At 35.4% G+C, this 19,425-nt stretch overlaps 1 protein-coding gene across 2 annotated transcripts in view; it reads left to right on the plus strand.

Moving 5' to 3' along the window:
• Positions 1-19,425, plus strand: part of GRID2 (glutamate ionotropic receptor delta type subunit 2) — a 1,057,247-nt gene that overhangs the window by 823,315 nt on the left and 214,507 nt on the right. For both annotated transcript variants that reach the window (XM_045536712.1, XM_045536713.1), the window contains exon 10: positions 5,294-5,491. In XM_045536712.1, coding sequence (XP_045392668.1) covers positions 5,294-5,491 — 198 coding nt within the window. The remainder of the gene's footprint in view (positions 1-5,293; positions 5,492-19,425) is intronic.

Raw genomic sequence — 19,425 nt, forward strand, 5'->3', positions numbered from 1 at the left:
ATTGGCACCGGTTATGGTGTGTGTTGCTTTTTGTTTTGCTTTATATTTTTTGAGTACATTGAGTACCTTTCCCACTACTAGGTTATAATTACTTTGAAAGTGAGGCCTATGACTTTTTACCGTATTTCTCAGGATACTGAGTATAGTGCCTTGATGCAGTAGCTGCTCAATGAATTTTAAATGAATAAATTAATGAGTGAATAAATTTTAGACATAGGTGCATAGATAAAAGTGATTAAACCAAACTATACACTGCCACAGAGAAGGAACAAATATCTTTTCTATTATATAATGGTTCCCAGAGCTTCAATTTAATTCCTGTTGCTATGTTTACCTGCCCAATATATTGGCTGATGGTCCACATAGAGAACTAGCCTGAGTTAGAATTTGTGAATAGTGATACAAATCTGTAACCAAGCTTAAAAACAAAGCTTTAAAAACATTTGTCCATATGAGAAATGATAAGATGCAATAAAGATTTATTTAAGACATAAAATTTAAAAGGCATGTTCATCAATAATTCATCAACTCTCTGTAAAAGGACCCTGAGTATAACCATTTCTATTCTGCATCTTTAATACATTCTCGGTGGCATTGCTAGGAACAGATTTTGGCAACAAATCCATTTGCCCAGGGATTTTCTTATGAAATTTGATTTGAAGTTATTTTGAGAAAGAAGTTTAGCATAGTAAGAAAATAAGACAGTTGAGTATATTAAACAACTGCTCCAAAGAGATATGAGTAAAAATGAAAAAGAATCACTAATAGTTCATAGGAACATGTACGTTGGGATGTTATTTTTGCTACATATATCATTCAGCTATACAATATAGTTAAGTTCTTAATTTTTTCAAGTATCACCTCAAAGAGTGTCATTCAACTTCGTCATAATTAACTTATTGCTAAACATAACAGATTTCTCAGATTTTGAAGGTTCCGAAAAATAGAGAATGCATATGACCCAAAATTATTGCTAGAAAAACCAGTTAAGTAATATTTTCCATGAACCCTTTTTCAGTTGGTTTGCCTATTGATAGATATTCAAAACCTAGAGATGAATAAGTTTCATATCCTAAAATAAGTACACGCTTTCTGATGCCATCACTTACAGCATGACACAGACCATTTAAGGCTATATTAATTATGGGACTTCCTGATCGTATTTACATACTCTATGAATTTGATCTTTATTTTGAAATTCCTTTAATCCATTCTGATTCTAATGAACTCAGGACATATGTATTTGTACAATGCATAGCCATTGCCTAGGTCTATATTTTGTCCAAAAAATCAAATGAAAAGTCAAAAAGTCTGCCAATTTTCTGAAAGTTTTATTATATACTTTAAACATATAAATATTTGGATTCACCAAGAGTGTTGTGTTTTACCCATAAGATTAAAGAATTGATTGAGTGTTCACTTTTTACTCATTTATTATGATGTCATTTAGATTAAACAAGTCAGTATTATTAGAAATTTGATGTATCTCAAAACCTTTTATATGTTGAACTAACAATATATCAATATTCACTAAAATGAAATACTACTATAACTGGAAAAAAATCAGTAGCTTAGCAAAAAAAGATTGAAATTTCTTTCTGACATTCTAGAACCCTGGAGAGTCATTCCAAGTCTGATACAGCATTCCAAGTGTCAGGGACAGAGACTTTTAGCTTGTTTCTCTGCTGTGTGTGGTCTCAGATAGTTACCAGAGGACCATCCATGACATGTTCATTCCAGCTGGCAAGCAGTAGGAAGGACAGTGAGGGATGTGGCACAAACCACCCTGCCTACGTTGGCCAGAATTACGCGCATGCCCTCTCTTTGCCCAAAATAGGACTGCAGATTGTCTTTATTCTCAGTAGTGTTAAAACATGAAAAAAAAATTATAATTAGAGAAGAAAACTGCTAATTTTCTTCTGGGAGACGCTAGCAGTAACCTACTCTATCTAGCTATTCATTTATGATTCATTTAACTCAGAGTAATCAGATAAGAGAAGGAAATCAAGGGCATCCAAATGGAGAAAGAATAGGTCAAACTATTGCTCTTTGCTAACAATATGATCTTGTATCTAGAAAACCCCAAAGACTCTGTCAAGGGACTCCTGGAATTGATAAACAAATTCAGCAAAGTCTCAGATTACAAAATCAATGTACACAAATCAGTAACATTTATATATGCCAACAATAGTCAAGCTGGGAATCAAATCAAAAACTCAATACCTTTCACAACAGCAACAACGAAAATAAAATATCAAGGAATATATTTAACTAAGGAGGTGAAAGACCTCTACAGGGAGAACTATGAAACACTGAGGAAGGAAACAGCAGAGGACGTAAACAGGTAGAAAGCCACATCATGCTCATGGATAGGCAGAATCAACATTGTTAATATGTCTATACTACCCAAAGTGATCTACAGATTCAGTGCAATCCCCATTAAAATACCAATGTCATTTTTCACAGATCTAGGAAAAATAGTTCTACACTTCATATAGAACCAGAGAAGACCCTGAATAGCAACCTTACGCAATAAGAACAAATCGGGAGGCATCACTTTCCCAGACATCATGCTATACTGCAAGGCTGTAATAACCAAAACAGCATTGTACTGGCAACAAAAACAGAGACAAAGACCTATGGATGAGAACAGAGAACCCACATGTAAAGCCATCCTCATATTGCCATCTGATGTTTGACAAAACAGACAAAAACACACCGGGGAAAAGAATCCTTGTTCAATAAATGGTTCTGCAAAACTTGGTTAGCCACAGGTAGATGATTGAAACAGTATCCACACATCTCAGCACTCTCAGAAATTAATTCATGATGGGTAACAAACTTAAACCTAGGACATGAAACTATAAGAATTCTAGAGAAAATGTTGGAAAAACTCTTCTAGATATTGGCTTAGGGAAAGAATTTATGTAGAAGACCCCAAAGGCAATCACAGCAACAAAAATTAACAAATGGGACTTGATTAAACTAAAAACTTCTGTACAGCCAAGGAAACAATCAATAGAGTGAATAGACAACCCACAGAATGGGAGAAAATATTTACATGCTGTACATCCTATAAAGGACTAAGAACCAGAATCTATAAAGAACTCAATGAAATCAGCAAGAGAATAATCAAACAACCCCATAAAAAAGTGAGCAAAAGACATGAACAGAAGCTTTTCAAAGGAAGATAGACTAATGGTCAATAAAACTACGAAAAAAATTCTCAACATCTCTAATCATCAATGAAATGCAAATCAAAACCACAATGAGACATCACCTAACCCCAGTGAGAATGGCCTTTATCAAAAAGTCCCAAAACAATAAATGTTGGCATGGATGTGGAGAGAAGGGAACACTCATACACTGCTGGGGGGACTGCAAACTAGTGAACCTCTATGGAAAATAGCATGGAGATACCTCAAAGAACTAAACGTAGACCTACCATTTGATCCAGCAATCCCACTGTTTGGTATTTACCCTAAGGAAAAAAGTCATTTTATCAAAAAGACATCTGCACTCGAATGTTTATTGCAGCATAATTCACAATTGTAAAGATGTGGAATCAACCCAAGTGTCCAGAAATGCATAAGTGGATTAATAAAATAAGATATATGTATACTATGGAGAACTATGCAGCTATAAAAATGGTGAGCTATTACCTTTTGTAACAACCTAGATGAAACTAGGACCATTTTTCTAAGCAAAGTATAGCAAGAATGAAATACAAACACCACATGAACTCATTATTAAATTGGAACTAACCAAACAACACCCATGTGCACTCAACAGAAACCAAGTAGGCGGGAGGAGGGGGTACAATGCATGCTTCCTTGGTTATGGGCATGCTTATAACTTGGACTCAAACTGCACAAAAGCAAATCATGTAATCAAAACATTTGTACTTCCATAATATTCTGAAATAAAGAATAAAGCTGTCCCATTTTTTAAAAAGTGAACAGTTAAAAATACATTTTCAAAATGAGAAAACATAAGTAGTTTAGAAAACCAAAATTAAAGAAATATTATAAATATCACAATATCAACATAGTTGTAGATGAGCATCAAAAACTTACTACTGATTTTCTATATATCCAAAGTGAAAAGGGATACGTCCATAAGTAGTTACATTATTTTCATCATTTACAAAAGGCACTACTAAAGCAAAATGAAGCTCTTCGACCCTGAGAAATTAAAAAAATTATCTCATGGTAATGTTTAGGGAGAAAACTGAGTGGTATGGTAGACAATATTCCTATAATAGGTGCAGTGATTTTATAAGCCACTTAGTGTCTCTGAAGAAAAGCCAAAAGCAAAGTATTATTTTACGTTTCAATGAAGGCTATTTTGTGAGTCCCTAAGGAAAAATGATTCAAAGAGAAAATCTTTGGGTATTCTGGCTTAGACCCAAGGAGAGATATTAGCCTGCCCAGGGGGCTGGATGGAAAACATGCACTATGAATGGTTATCTGTAAATATTACTGTTGCTGAAAGATTTCTGAACTAGTTTAGAAAATTAAGGAATAGATTATCTAATTTTCTGTAGTCTGACAGCATGTTTCAATCCAATTGAGCTCTCTTAACACCAGGTGTTCTAAAAAGTGAAAGGGGCCTATTTGTTAGCTTTAAGAAGACAGAAATGGGAAAAGATAAAAGAGGTAGAAGCAGAAACCAATTTGCTGAATTTACTAAATTAGACAGTTTACCAAAAAGGTAAGTGAATTTCTCATAGCAGTCGTGGAGAAGCTATTTTTGCAATGAAATATGTGTTTATATCAATGTTACAAAATTTCTTAGCAAACAACTCTGAGTAAATGTGATGTTATAAATTTCAGCTAAATTATATGTTCTTAGAAATTTATTCTTTCAGAGTTGTATGTAGATCATATCTGTTAAAATATTATTTTATGTATTTTTATACATATAGACAATAAATTTTTGAGAATAAATATAATAAATTTATAGTTTCTTAAATATAATTTTGTTTTTGATGAATCTTAGATAGATCTTGAGATGGCAAGGAAAATGAACTCGTGGCTCCTAAACTTATTTAGTCACTTTCATCTAAGTTTTGATATAGCAATAATTAAATGAAAAATGACAAGAAATTGGATGATTAAACATTGTTCAATAATATAATACATTAATAATGTATAAATTATATTCCTAATTGAATTCTCTCAAAGTATAAAGCAAAATTTTAGACTTAATCAAAACTCCTTAAAGAATGAATCTTTTGATTTTAGGGAGCAGTATAGATTGACATCAAACATTTCCCCTTATTTCCATGTAGGAAGAACCTTTTGTAATGGTCTCTGAAAATGTCTTGGGTAAGCCGAAGAAATACCAGGGCTTCTCCATTGATGTTTTGGATGCCTTATCAAACTATCTGGGTTTTAACTATGAAATTTATGTTGCACCGGATCACAAATATGGAAGCCCACAAGAGGATGGGACATGGAATGGCTTGGTAGGAGAACTAGTCTTTAAGGTAAGAATTCATTTATTTCTCTCTCATACCTAAAGGTTTAATTGTAACTCCTAGAAGCCAATTTCATTTAAGTGTAACGTGTTTTAGGTAAGTGTCAGGTGGTAGTGTTGAATGCAGTAGTCTCACTCAAAACCATTTCATGAACTTTGTGGAAAGAAATATAGATGGCGAAATGAAGCTGAATTTTAAAATATTTTCTGTAATAGAAAAGAAGTTGGAAGAAAGTCTTACCTTTGTCAAACTTATACCCAAACATTTTGTCAGTATGTGACACGTGATGAAATCACATTATAATAACAAACACAATTCATACTATTGTCTTCCTTTAAAAATGTACTGTTATTGGCAAATAATAAAATCGTGATCACTTAGAAAGTAATCCTTTAGTTCTGGGATCTCATCAAGGTACATTTATACATGCTTATATATTTCTCTTCATTCTTTCAATTCTCAGAAAGAGAATTGAAATCTCTCTTTCTTTAGATCTGTCAGACTTGGCTTCAGTTTTCTGAAGCTCTTTTACTAGGTGCATACACATTTATAGTTATTAGTCTTCCTGATAAATTGTTGAATGGTTGGGTTTAGATTTGTGATTTACTATTTGATTTATATGTGCCCTAAGTTTTCCTCTGTTTCTTCTTTTTCTGCCTTCCTTTGGGTTAAATAAATATATTTGAGTATTTCATTTTATTTCCTCTGTTGCTTTTTTAGCTGTATCCCATTATAGTTTTGTAACATCCCATTCTATCTAAAATTAATGTTGTACCACTTCACACAAAAAATTAATAAACTTGCAGCAATATAATTTCATTTATACTCACTCTATCTTTTGTGCTCTTGTGGTCATATATTTATATCTTATTTACTCCATAATAAAATATCATAGCTTATGATTTAAATGATTAGTTATCTTTCAAAGGTATAACAAGAAAAAAGAGACAGTTGCTGGTATTTAATCATTAATCTGCTATATCTGAGGCTCTATGTTCTTTTCATATATCTGAGCTCTTTGCTGGTATCATTTACCTTGAACCTGAAGAATTTTCTTTAGAATGTCTTGAAGTACGTTCCTACAGCTGGTGTATACTGTCAACTTTTGTTTACCTTAAAATGTCTTCATTAACCCTCATTTTTTAAATGATATTTTTACTGGATATTAAACTCTGAGTTGACAAAGTTTTTTTGTTTGGTTGTTTTATGTTCATCACCTTAAAGATGTGATTCTATTGCGTTTTACCATGTATTGTTTCTTGTGAGAAGTTAGCCATCATTTGTACACTTGTTCCTTAAATGTAGTATCTTTCTGTTTGTGTAAGTGGCTGTTTTACAATTCTCTCTTCCTTTTTCGTGTTTATAAATTTAATTGTGATGTTTCTAGGTATGTGTTTTTTTGTTTGTTTGTTTTTGTATTTACACTGCTAAAGGTTCATTGAGCTCCTGGGACATGTTCCTTTTAATAAATGTAGGTAATTATCTCTTCAATTTTTTTTCCTACCCTCTTCCCTTTCTCTTTTCTATTTGTGTCTCAGAGAACATTTAAGTTAGACCACTTGTCTCTAAGTCACTGAGGCCTTGCTTATTTTGTAGTCACAGGTTTTTCAGTAAAAAATTTAATTTTAATTGACATGCATCTTTTTGATGCAAAAACATAGTTTGATGACCAATTAAAGACTTTCAAACATACATTTCTATTGTATTTGGATAAAAATTTTGTTCAAAGATAAAATAAAATGATGTAAATGTTCTACTTACTAAATTGTGGGATCAAATCACTATTATATTTAGATTCTACTGGATATATGTAAAAAGTGGCTTGATAATTTCATTTTAAATTGTTACTATTTACAACACAACACACATAAGCCAGTGTTCACTCAGGAAAATTGAAACCATTCATAGAATTTCAAAAAGAGTGGAATTTAATATGGGAGATCGATTACAAAGATGCTGGAAGGAATGAAAGAGCAAAAGAACAGTGTGGGACATTGGATAAACAAAAAGGAAGAAGGAGAAAAACAGAGATATCAGGAGCTACTAATGCCCCAGTTGACTGTGTATCTGATGAAGGCATGCCCCTCAGTCAGGGGCTGGAATTGCCAAAAAATGCTTCCTGTGCCACTACCGCTGTAGCCAATGAAATAACCATTTAAAGCAAAAGGTCTTCTCCTTTTTCTGTCTGACATCTACAGTGGTGTCCCTGGTGGAAATTCAGAGGAAGTCAGATGGCAAAGGAGCCTGGGAAATGTAGTTTGCAGATTCCCATCCCTAAAAGGCTCACAGTATTTAGCAGAGTAGAAAATGGTAGGTGTGGGTTTAAGAAGTAATGACCCATATAGTCTGGAAATTGCACCCTTTACAATTGTCTAAATGAATACAAATTTAATATGTCTGTTATAAATGTGGAGAAGTATGTAGTTTAAAAATTTCTTTGAGGGTTATATGAAGAAAAAGTTTGATGATTATTACTATGGAAGATTTATTTTTACATGGAGAACATGACCAACAGTTTTGGATTGAAAAATACCCTATAAATAATTCCTCAGCTTAATTTAACCCGAGAGTTTCAACCACCTAGACATTAAATTTCCTCATCCTAAGTAATATCAAGTGCCAAGTTATGTGGCAGGAATCATCTTACCCCCCAAGGAAAGTAGATATAACAATGGAATGAAGTCAGAACTCAGGAAATTGGAAAAGAAAGAAGTAGACTAAATTAAAAATATGTAAAATTGGTATAAAATATTTATACTTAGCATGTAACTAATTAAAAATAGTGTTTCAAAGTTAAAACATAGCCCCATAGAGGATCCTATCTTCAATTTCTAAAATTCTAGAACAATACTGGGTTCTTTTGTCACTTCTCCCCCCCATGTAGTTTTATAAGAATGAAGAACTTTTTTGAAGGTAGAGATGTAATATTGGAGTTGATAATAAGATACTATTTAGTGGTAATAATGTCAATTATATTATTTTCTGAGAAATAAAATGTCCCCAAAACTAAACAGAAGAAAAATCTGCACTGGGCTTAAAGTTTGGCAATTCTTTATTTTTAATAGGTAAATATTTTTCCATTATAGGTATTTTAATTCATTAATGCATTCACAATAGAAGACATATATTAACCTGGGGGCTTTATAACTATTTTTAAACATACACCACTTAAAAGGTATTGATCACATGCCATGGTCAAGGCTCTATAGAAGGCTGCAAGTATGAATAAAACAGAGATATCAATAACAAAAATATTTCCTCAGCAATCTCTATGTGCTGTGCATTGTGATAGGCACTGGAGACACAAAGATAAATAAAACATGATTCTTGCTTTTCAGGAGATCTTACCCTAATGAAAAACACAGAGATTAAACTAGATATTTACAGTACAATGCAGTAAGTGCAACGATAGAGGGGCACTAAGAAAGCAATGAGGAAGTTAAAGTCAGGGTAAACTTCCTGGAGGAGGAGAAATGTATGCTAATGACGAAGAGTAGTAGTAAGCTAGGTACAGAGGGATTGGCAGAGGAATGTTTACTGACAGACAGGAGCAGAAGTAAAGGTAGAAAGGTGAGAATAGCATGGAAAGCAGGCCAAGGTTTAGGAGGCCTTTGCAGCACTCCAATCAAAAAGTAAGGAGACTCTGTCTTAAGGTATTAATAATGTGAATGGAATGAAAACTATGTAAGTAGAGACACAGAGTTGATGGGGTCAGTAGAATTCACTGACTAAGGTGAGGGGAAGGGGGAGTCAAGGATAGCTCATAGGTTCATACATAAGAGGATGGTTGTGTAATTCTTAATAATTGGGAAAGAGATTGCTGAAAAAAGATTTAGGAGAAGCTCAATTTAGAATAGGGTGAGTCGGATGTGCCTGTGGTATATTCACAGTTACATGGGGCTCTGCAGCTCACTGACAGGGCACAGTAGGAGGTATAGATTTTGGAGTCATCAGCGTATGGTGCTATTGAAAGCATGAAAGTGCATCAGATTGCCAAAAAGAACACACAGCATAAGATCACAGGGCTAATCTTAGGATGAAACCCTGAAGAAAGCTATCACTTAAGAATTGACAAAAGAAGATGAATTTATTTAAAAAAAAAAGATAGAGTTTCAAAAACTAAGCTATAACTAGTAATGTCAAAACTATCTGAGACATCAGTGGTAAGGACTGACAAATGTCCACTAGGTTGGCTATTTGGAAGTTGTTGGTGAACTAAGCCAGAACTCTTTTGGTCGTATGGTGGGAGAAGAAGACAGATTGCAAAAGATTATGGAAAAAAATGGGAGGTGAAAAGGTAAAAGTAACAGGCAAGTTGTGTATCACTCTTGCAGAAAATTTGGATGGCAAAGAAAAGAGAGAAAGAGATAATAGCTGGAAGGGTCACTGGTTTGGGTAGAGTTTTTATTTGTTTGTGTTTAGGTCAATGGGACTTGAATATAATTATAAGCTGAGCAAGAAAAAGAAATAAGGAGAATTTAATATAAGAAAAGGAGGTTAATAGGTAAAGGATAAATATCCCAGAAGAAACAGGAAAATGATTCAATTGAGAATTGATTTTGATGAAGTAAAGATGTTGCTTTGATACTGAAGAAATATGATGAGAATGTGTTTGTTAATAGTTAAATCGATAGGCAAGAAGTTGGGAGTATGAGAAAGATCGTTCCTCAATGCTTCAAATTTCTTGATAAAATAGGAGGTGCAGTGTGTTGACAGTAATGGGGACAGGTATTACATAACAGTCTGCAGGAGAGTGGGGAGAGATTGAAATAGATATTGAAGAAAGTGAGAGTGAATGCTAAATCAGCATAGGTAAAAGAATAGATCAGTGGTGCTGAGGATTGAGCTAAGATTCATATGACTGACATTGTTCACTGCTGCTCACGATAGTGTGACTTTCCTTAGCTGACATTGCATGCCCAAGGCTAGGAGCAGAGACTAAAACACTCCTACAAGGTCAAGATATAATGGATAAACTTGGGATAAGCTAAAATAATCAAAGAAGCATGGCCATGTTCAGGGAGATATAATTTTGGAAAAATTAATCGGAATATCAATATAAAGTTGAAAAACAGAAGTATAAGAAAAGATATGAAAAAGCTAGTAGGTTAAAAAGAGATAACCAGAGACTGTGATATTGAACTTCCAGGGTTTGACCTTGAGGTTCATGGTAGAATATTAAAGAAGACAAAAGGAATTGGAGTTTAAAACAGCCCCAAATGAGAAGAGAGAGAGGGATGAATAGGGGATATTTTAGGGCAGTAAAACTATTCTGGAAGATACTGTAATGATGGATACATTGGTGACATTATGCATTTGTCAAAACTCTTAGAAAGAAAGAGCTCTAATGTAAACTATAGACTTTAGTTGATAATAATGTATTGATGTTGGTTCTTCAGTTGCAACAAATGTACCACACAAATGAAACATTGTAATAATAAGTGAAACTATTTGTACTTCCTGCTCAATTTTTCTGAAAACCTAAAACTGCTCTAAAAAATAAAGTCTATTAAAATTATTGTTGCAAAAAAATCTACATTGATACTGAAATATATTAGGAGGTTAGTAGGTTTTGGGTGAAGAGAAATATTTAGCCAAGTCTCAAAGTTTTCAAAGAATGAAAAGAAACTATTGTAAGGTCTGTCCGGTAGAGGTGGTAAGACAAGTCCACCTCAGAAAGCACATATAATTGACAAATTAAAAAAGAAATGGAGATGGAATGCATAGAGTCTCATGAATAAAGATCAAAAATCAGGTTCCTTGAGTATCTAAGAAAACAGGTAAAACTTCATGGCCTATAATAAATAATGAAAATGATAGAAGGGAATTCTAACTCCATGGAAGCTCAAAATAAGTATAAATTTCTGCCCAAGTCATCCTCAAGCTCTTGATCATTTTCTGTGCCTCCTGTGTCATTCCCACTCCCACTCTCTGTGACCCTGCAAGTGGATTATGGGTCATGGCTACAGTCATGACACTTGCCGGACAGAGTTCCTTTCAGTAGCACAGCAGCCAATGTCAGTAGAGCCGTCACTGCTTCTTCAGTGTTCTCTAATTCATCAGATATTGCTCCTTTATTTCAATCCCATAATGGCTTTGCCAAACATTCTCCCCACTTCTCGAGTCTCTATTCTTAGTTCCACTCTCCATCCTTGACACCCTTCTCACTCTCAGTTGTTAAAGCTCATGGTTTACTGCAAAAACTGCAAGAATCTAGTATGAATCCCTTGTTTTCTTGTTCTTCAACCTTGAAATCCTTCCGTTTGTTCTCTCATCCTTAAGTGGCAACACAAAGGCTTTGATGGAAACAGATAGCAGTTAGGGATGCTGGGGACACATCTACTACACAGAGCCTCAGAGAACCTCAGAGAGATTTTAAAGCCACTCTGAGTCGCAGTGTCCAAGTCTGTGGAATGAAGCTGTTACGAAGATTAACTGAGAAAACGAATTCAAGAATGTGTTGCAGGGAAGTCAGATATGTCTCATGTTATCTGTTGACTCTGATACATTGGCAAAATCTTCCTCAGGCTCTGTGTTTAAAAATATAATAAATTCAACATATATTTTGAAGGTAGCCTGATAGGATTAGGTGATAGATTAGTTTGGGAGATGAAAGAAAGACAAAGCCAGCAACCTCTCCTAAGCTCAAGGCTTTTGTTTTATCTTTTCAGCTGCATCAGCAGAAAAAGACATTCTTTGTTCCCATTTTCCACAGCTCCACTTACTACCTTCCTCCTAACCACAATCCTCCCTCCCCTGGATTGCAGGTACAGAGGTCCGATTACTTTCCCTCATTTTACTCTTGTCTGCCCTCAATATCTTTTTAGCACAGCAGCCAGAGTGATCCAGTCACCTCTCTGCTGAAAGACCTTTTGTGTTTTCCCATTCCACGCAGACTAAAAACCATCCTTAAATTGTCTACATAATCTGCCCTACCAACTTTCTTTGTGACCTTCTATCTCTCGCTTAGTCACCATGCTCCCACCTTATGGTCTTCCTTGCTCTTCCTCATACTCGTTGAACTTGGCCTTTTGCACTTCCATCTGTCCCATCTGCCTAGAATGCTCTTCCCCCAGATATTTCTCCCTCCACCTCCTTCTCTCCAGTGTCTGCTTAGAAGTCATCAGAGAAGACAACTGTGGTCACCCTATTCAATAGAACAGCATCTACCCTCTGTACTACCTAAGCCCCTCATTCTGTTTTATTTTTCTTTATAACACCATTTTATTATGTATCTACTTGTTCATTTGTCTCCCCTTGCTAACATGTAAGCTTAAGCTGGGCAGAGATTTCATGTTTGGTTCACTGCTGAAACCTCAGTATCTAGAAACTATTTGTACATGTAATAGTGACTAGCAGTGAAGTGATATTTTAAGACATGCATTAGATAATAACATTCACCTAATTAATATTTCAATTGCTCTTTAATAGAATCAATTAACCTAGCATAGCCTACTAAGCTTGACTTTATGTAAAAGAATTTTCCCTTCTTATTGCAAGGCCGCACTTTGGGCTTCTATTTCTATTATTTTAAACCTTTTGTCCATTAGTTATGTAGCTTGTTATATTCAGTCACTCCTACTTTATTACAAGTAGATTGAGAGTGGTACCATTTACTGGCCTAGCAAAAACTAAGGAAGGAAATATTTGGGCAGGGGGTACGGAGTGTGGAATCAAACCAAGATTTTGGAAATGAGTAATAATAGCCAGATGCTATCCTAAAGTTTTATGGGCATTGACTCCTTAAATCCTCATAATAATCTGATAAAAACAAGAACAGTTCTTATCCCCATTATATAGATTGAAAAACCAAGGCATAGAGAGTTTGAGTAACTTGCTCAGGGTCATAGCTAAGAAGTAGCAGAACTAGGACATGAGCTTAAGTTGTTAGAGTCCATTCTCTTAAAAAACTATGGATATACCTCTTTGGAGCTCTGCAAACAGAAAATGAAATAAGTAAGTCTGGAGTTCGGGTAAGGGATCTGAAATGGACATAGATAGTTGAGGCTAATCAGCATATAGATGAAATGTAAATTGCCACTCTCCCTTTCTTTATCCCTATTTCCCTTTTATCTTCAATCTCTCTCACACTCCTTGCTCTTTCCCTACTTCTCAAAAAAAGGTATGCTGTATCTTAAAAATAACCTTCCGATATTTTCCAAGCTAAATTAATTAGGTATCTTGGTTGCAAATGACAATCCAATTGAAGTGAAAAGATAATTTAATGGCTCACAAAACCAAACTCTCCAGGGACCAGATCCAGGCTCATTTCATCCAGCCTTAGCGTTGCTCCCTCCATCTCTCAACTCAGCTTTTCTTTTGCGTGTGTGTTGCCCCAGTTCCCAGGCAGGCTCTCCTCTCTTGGCAGTAAAGTGACTTTCAGCAGCTCCAGGCTTAGATTTCATCCTCTTATCTATGCCAGTATAAACATAGGTCCTCTTTTACCAACAGTCCTAACACAGCCTCAGCGTCAATGCACCCTGGTGCTGACTGAAGCGCTGTGTTCCAGAGGAGGCAGTGCTCTCAGTGCCAGGCCTGCGCCACATGCCCACGTCGAGCAGTGAGGATGGGAGTCACTATGCACGGAACACGTGGAATAAGCATGGGGCAATGGCAATTCCCAAGAGAAAGGATGCTGTTATCAGACGAAGAGAGAATGGATATCCAACAGGCGAAACAAAAGCTGTCCGTCAGAGGCTTAAAAACAATGGACAAAGTTACAAGGAAACCATCAATCGCTACGTGTACACAAAAATTTAAATCACTGGTAATTAAAAACCACTTAGTTAACTTAAATAAAATTACAAACAAGAGGCAGGAAAACATTTATAGAAGTATAATGATCAACTGATAGTGTTACTGCTTCACTGCTGCATGAAGAAATCACAAAATCCACAAGAAAATGCTAGGACCTCAGTAGATATAGATTAAAAAACAAGAACTTAGAGTTTCAAAGGAAGAAACTGATAGGCAATATAAACCCAAAAGGAAATCTATTAAAATGGAGTAGGGCAATTAATAAGGTTTTTTTCTTAAAAAAGTAAGTATAAGAAATATGATTGGTTAGTGCTTTTATAAAGAAAAAGCTATAACTGTGTGATATATGCTTGGAATTATTTTATATGCTATGCTTTGTAATGCAATAAAACATCATCAGAACTAGATGCACATATTTCAGTCTCAGTAATATACTTGACAACACTAGCAATTAACACAGATACCACAAGGAATTAAAAAACAGAGTTTGGAAAGGACCAAATAATAATTATACTAGCATTTACTATTAAGACACAGTCTTATATTCTTAGTATTTATTAATTCTCAATACTCACCAAAACCCTGTGAAGTAGGTACTACTATTATCACAATGTTGCAGGTAATGAAACACAGTCGAGAGGTGAAGTAACTCGCCCATGGTCACATCGTCAAGTTGTAGAGAATTAATGATTCAAATCTAGGAAGTCTGGCTCAAAAATCCAAGTGCTTAACTCCTTTACCACTTTATAGAGAGGAACAGAGTTTTAATATATGTTTGGAAACCAAGTTACATGCTAGTGAGGAAAATAATACTCAGAAACAGTTCAGCATATTTGAAGACAGTTCAAATGGAGTTGGAAATGCTATGAGTAGAAGACAAAAAATAAGATGATATAAAGAAGGATTTGGGGTGTGATTAAAAAGATTTGCATCTCTAAACTTCTCAAAAATCTCACTTCTTTCTCCAAAAATTTCCCCCTTCTGAAAAAAGAATTAATTATTTTAGAAAGGCACACAATATTCTCTGCAGTCTGGCATTCTATATCTCACTTCCCTCTTACATTTTATCACACTCTGTGTAGATGACATTCAGCTTTAATCTGCCTAGGTTGACCTTACTTGCTTCATCTTCCTAAATTCTCAACCTCAGCTAAACTCATGCATTGTTCCATAAGGCTTTCAAACCACTCCCATCTCTTGGAAATCTTATCTTCTGAGAACACTTACTCCACTCTTTTCAAACTACCCTTTTGGAACATTACGTATCTCTATATATATTCTCCTCCCACCCCTCCAGACCTTTTTTTTTTTTTTTCTTTTGCATAGTCCCTCTTTTGGAAACCAGAAGGCTGGGGTTGTGTTGACTTTGTGTGCCAAGTATACAGCAGAACTGCCCTACATTCATCCATTCATCCCCACACAGTCATGAATGCGTGTTATATTCTGGGCACTGTGCCTAGCATCATAGATAAAACGGAATGGAAGACATTGTTCCTGCCTTCAGAGATCTCGCAGTATACATGGTAGACAAATGTGTAAATAAATAATTAAAACACAGTATGAAAAATGCCATACAGTAATACCTACAGGGTGCCATGACAACCCAGGGGCTGAGTGGCAGCTTCTGCCTGGGGAGTCAAAAAGATTATACAGAAGAGGAGAAATTTGAGCTCGGTCTTTAAGATGAGTAGAAGTATGAGAAGCAACAATAGGGAGAATTATAAAAGCATGTTTGGCATGCTAAAGATTTTGGACTTTATCATCTAGCCAGTAAAAATTATAAAAGTTTTTTACGTAAGAGGAAAATGTCATGTAATTTATGTTAAGAAAGATAGCTGAGGTAGGTCTGAGAATGCATTGGAGTAAGGAAGAGAAAACACAAATGGCTTTTTCAACAGTCTAGGCAGGAATAAAGGAATGTCTAAACTAAAATAACAGCAATAGGAGATTAACAAAAAATGGTTTTAAGAAAACAATATTCGATATGTAATCTACAGAACTTTGTAACTTGGAGGAGAAGGGAAAAGAAAGTTGAGACTTGGTGAGAAATTTAGCAGAGGAAAATGAGCAGATGGACACTCGATGACAGAAACAGGAGATAGAGAAGAAAAAGCAGATTACAAAAAGACAACGGAGATAAAAAATGTCACTGTTGACATTTTGATTGTGTGGTACCTGAGAAACATCCTCATGGAATTGTCTAGGAACAATTAAAAAATGGGCATCTGGAACCCAAGTGAATGATGCCTAGGGTTAAAAAGAAAAAGTTTGGGAAATATAGATATTCCCAGCACCTACATTATAAAGACTTAATTAGGAATGTTGGGTTAACATGAAGATCATGCACAAAATGATTTTTTAAAATCCAAATTACTCCACTTGAGCCTGGGTAAGGAGGACTGGTGTTATTATTTTTGCTATCAGGAGAGATAAGTAAAAGCTAGAGGGAAAAGAGGGCTAATGCTGGAGGGAGTTCAGAGACCCTGAGAATGTGGTGAGTTGCCCCTTTTCCATCTGTGCCGGAGGGAGGAGTGCTGGAGGCAATTGGGAGGGATGGGGGGGACCTCCCATCAAGTTGGGCCTGTCTGTGCCACCAGAGCACGTGGCAGGGAGGCACAGCAACGACCACCATTCTCATCATCATTTCCCAGGTAGTCAGGTTTGGGGTGGCAGGAACACCTATGATTCCCACGGTCTAGAGAAGGAAGAGGTAGTTGGCTAGGACAAAGGCCAGGCACTGCCCTATAGAGGATAAGCAGAGGGGTCTTCACCTGGGTCCGGTAGGCCCCATGATGACCCATGCACAAAAGGTTCTTACATATTTCCATTATATCCTCCCATGACTGCAAACCAGGCTTGAAATATCTGTATCCACCAATAAAACTTCACCCACCGAAGAAGATCCCCTCCCCCACAATACACCTGCCAGTGACAGCCCAGTAACAAATGTTTACAAGCCTTCCGAAATGAGAAGCTAGCTTTACAAATGGGGACAAGACAAAATTTGTAAAGAGAAAGGAAGCCCTTACAGAGACTTTAAAGTGGACGGTGACTAAGATTTTAATTCTTAAATTAAACTAAACAAGTATTGATGGACTAATTGAGTTTCCCAGAGTAAGTCAGCTGTAGGATGTTCCAAAAGTACAGGTGGCCATAAGAATAGATGTTTGAATGTCTGAATGGTGAGTGTTAAAAATTAATCCACTGGTCATGCCTATAGGCTGAAGCTGAAACATAGACATGAGATATCACAAGCTGTATGTGGGTAAGTAGGAGAGAACAAAATATTTGTTGTTGATAAGAAAAGATTTTAACACTGATGAAGGAAAAGGACAAAGAGAGATCCGTGAAAGGAAAGAAATTATATAGATGCAAATGACTTAGTGAATGGTTATAGGAGCAATTTTCTAAATTTGCAGGTGATATTTAATTGGCAGACATTGCAAACAGCAAGGAGCAATTCAATCAGATAAAGGACTTGAATCATTAAGCACTTGGTCTAATAGATGGCAAGCACGGATAAGTGGTGAATATTAAGTCTTGAATCAAAGCTAAAGAACACAGAGTGAATATTTGCCAAAGGGAATTATGCTGTCCAGGGATGGCTCTTAGGTTTACGGAGAACTTATAGGCAAGGACAAACAAAAATTTAATAAAATTTTTGTAGAAATAAAAAGATTTGGTTGGGTATAGGTTATAAATTAACCAATTACTGCATCAGTCAAAGCCAAGGTGATATAAAGCCTGAAGCTACGATGAGAAAAATCTCATAACTTGAGGATATATAAATCCTGAAATCCACTGTTGAGTATTGAAATGCCATGTATTACCTAGATTTTCATCTCTCTCTATTCATGATTTGGGAGTAAAATTAAGGAGTAAGATAATTTCCAGGCATATAAGAGAGTGCAGAATGGGGTGAAGATACTCTAAGTAACTTTTAAAGATCATTTCAACCATAAAATACACTATGATTCTATGGACATAATTGTAAGGTATTGTTTAGATTGCTTGACCATTTTTATTTAGGATACTAATTCCAGTCTGTATTAGTCTGGAAATTATAAACATATAGAAATATACTCCAAGTATAAAAGGATAATAAAAATTTTTTGTAGCCTAGAAAGGTAGTTGATGCAATAAAGGATGTACCTCCTCTTTCCCTGTATCTTTGCAATGTTGAATACTTTACTAAAAACTGGATTAACTTTAACATTAAAGAGAAATGGAAATATCCTTTTGTACAACATCAAAACCACATGTGGAACTTTTAAATATTCACTCACATCTAGTAGTCAATGTACCAACTCCATTTGAGGGATTTTTTTAAACTTAACATATAAATATTCAGAATGAATATTTGGAAGTAAAGCCATACCTTGAAAGATAACTGTGAGTTTACTCTTGTCTGTCATTCAGATATTTCAGATTTCAATTATCTTAATAATTCTGAGTTTTCTTTTTGTAATTTGGTGATTTTATAACGGCAGGCTTTGAAGTAAGTAAAGATTTTCCTGAGTAAAAAGAAACAAAACAAAAAAACCAACTGAGACCTAACATGGCTCAACTGTGTCGAGGCAGGAGGTGACTGCAGGTGGCCTGCAGAGCCTTCCTATTCCTATGCGAGATCTGAGCTCCGCTTCCTTATTTTAGATTTCACCTAATACTGCACGGAATCACTAGGAAAATGGCCAGAATTGATTCACTTCTCATACGGACAAACTGTTTCTAGGAGATAGTTCTTTTCTCATTTACAGAGAACTTACATTCTTATCCCCTGCAGAGCTTCAAAAACACCTATAATAGTAGCCTTAAGCAAATTCTAGAATGATTGAAAGTTTTACTGTAATGAAAATAAAGATCCACTCAATTCCAGTGCTTATCCTTGGTTTGCATTTTACTGAAGTGTGGATTCGCAGTTGAGCATTTCCGTGGGAGATCACTTCCATCCGCTCTGCCCACAAGCAGGCTGGGGATGACCTCTCAGAAAGTTGAAGCAACCTCTACATGACTGGAAAACTCTTTCTGATGGTTGATTTCTTCAAAGATACAGCATCGCCTCTCGGGAATTACAGAAATGGTGTTATTTTTAATCCTCTTTTAATGCTTTAGGACAGTTCCTGAACTACTGCAATTTATAAATAACTTGTAGCTTCCTTTGCACTCAGCATTTAATAAGCATTTAT

The sequence above is a fragment of the Lemur catta genome, chromosome 24 (genome assembly GCF_020740605.2).
Source record: "Lemur catta isolate mLemCat1 chromosome 24, mLemCat1.pri, whole genome shotgun sequence".
NCBI lineage: Eukaryota > Metazoa > Chordata > Mammalia > Primates > Lemuridae > Lemur > Lemur catta.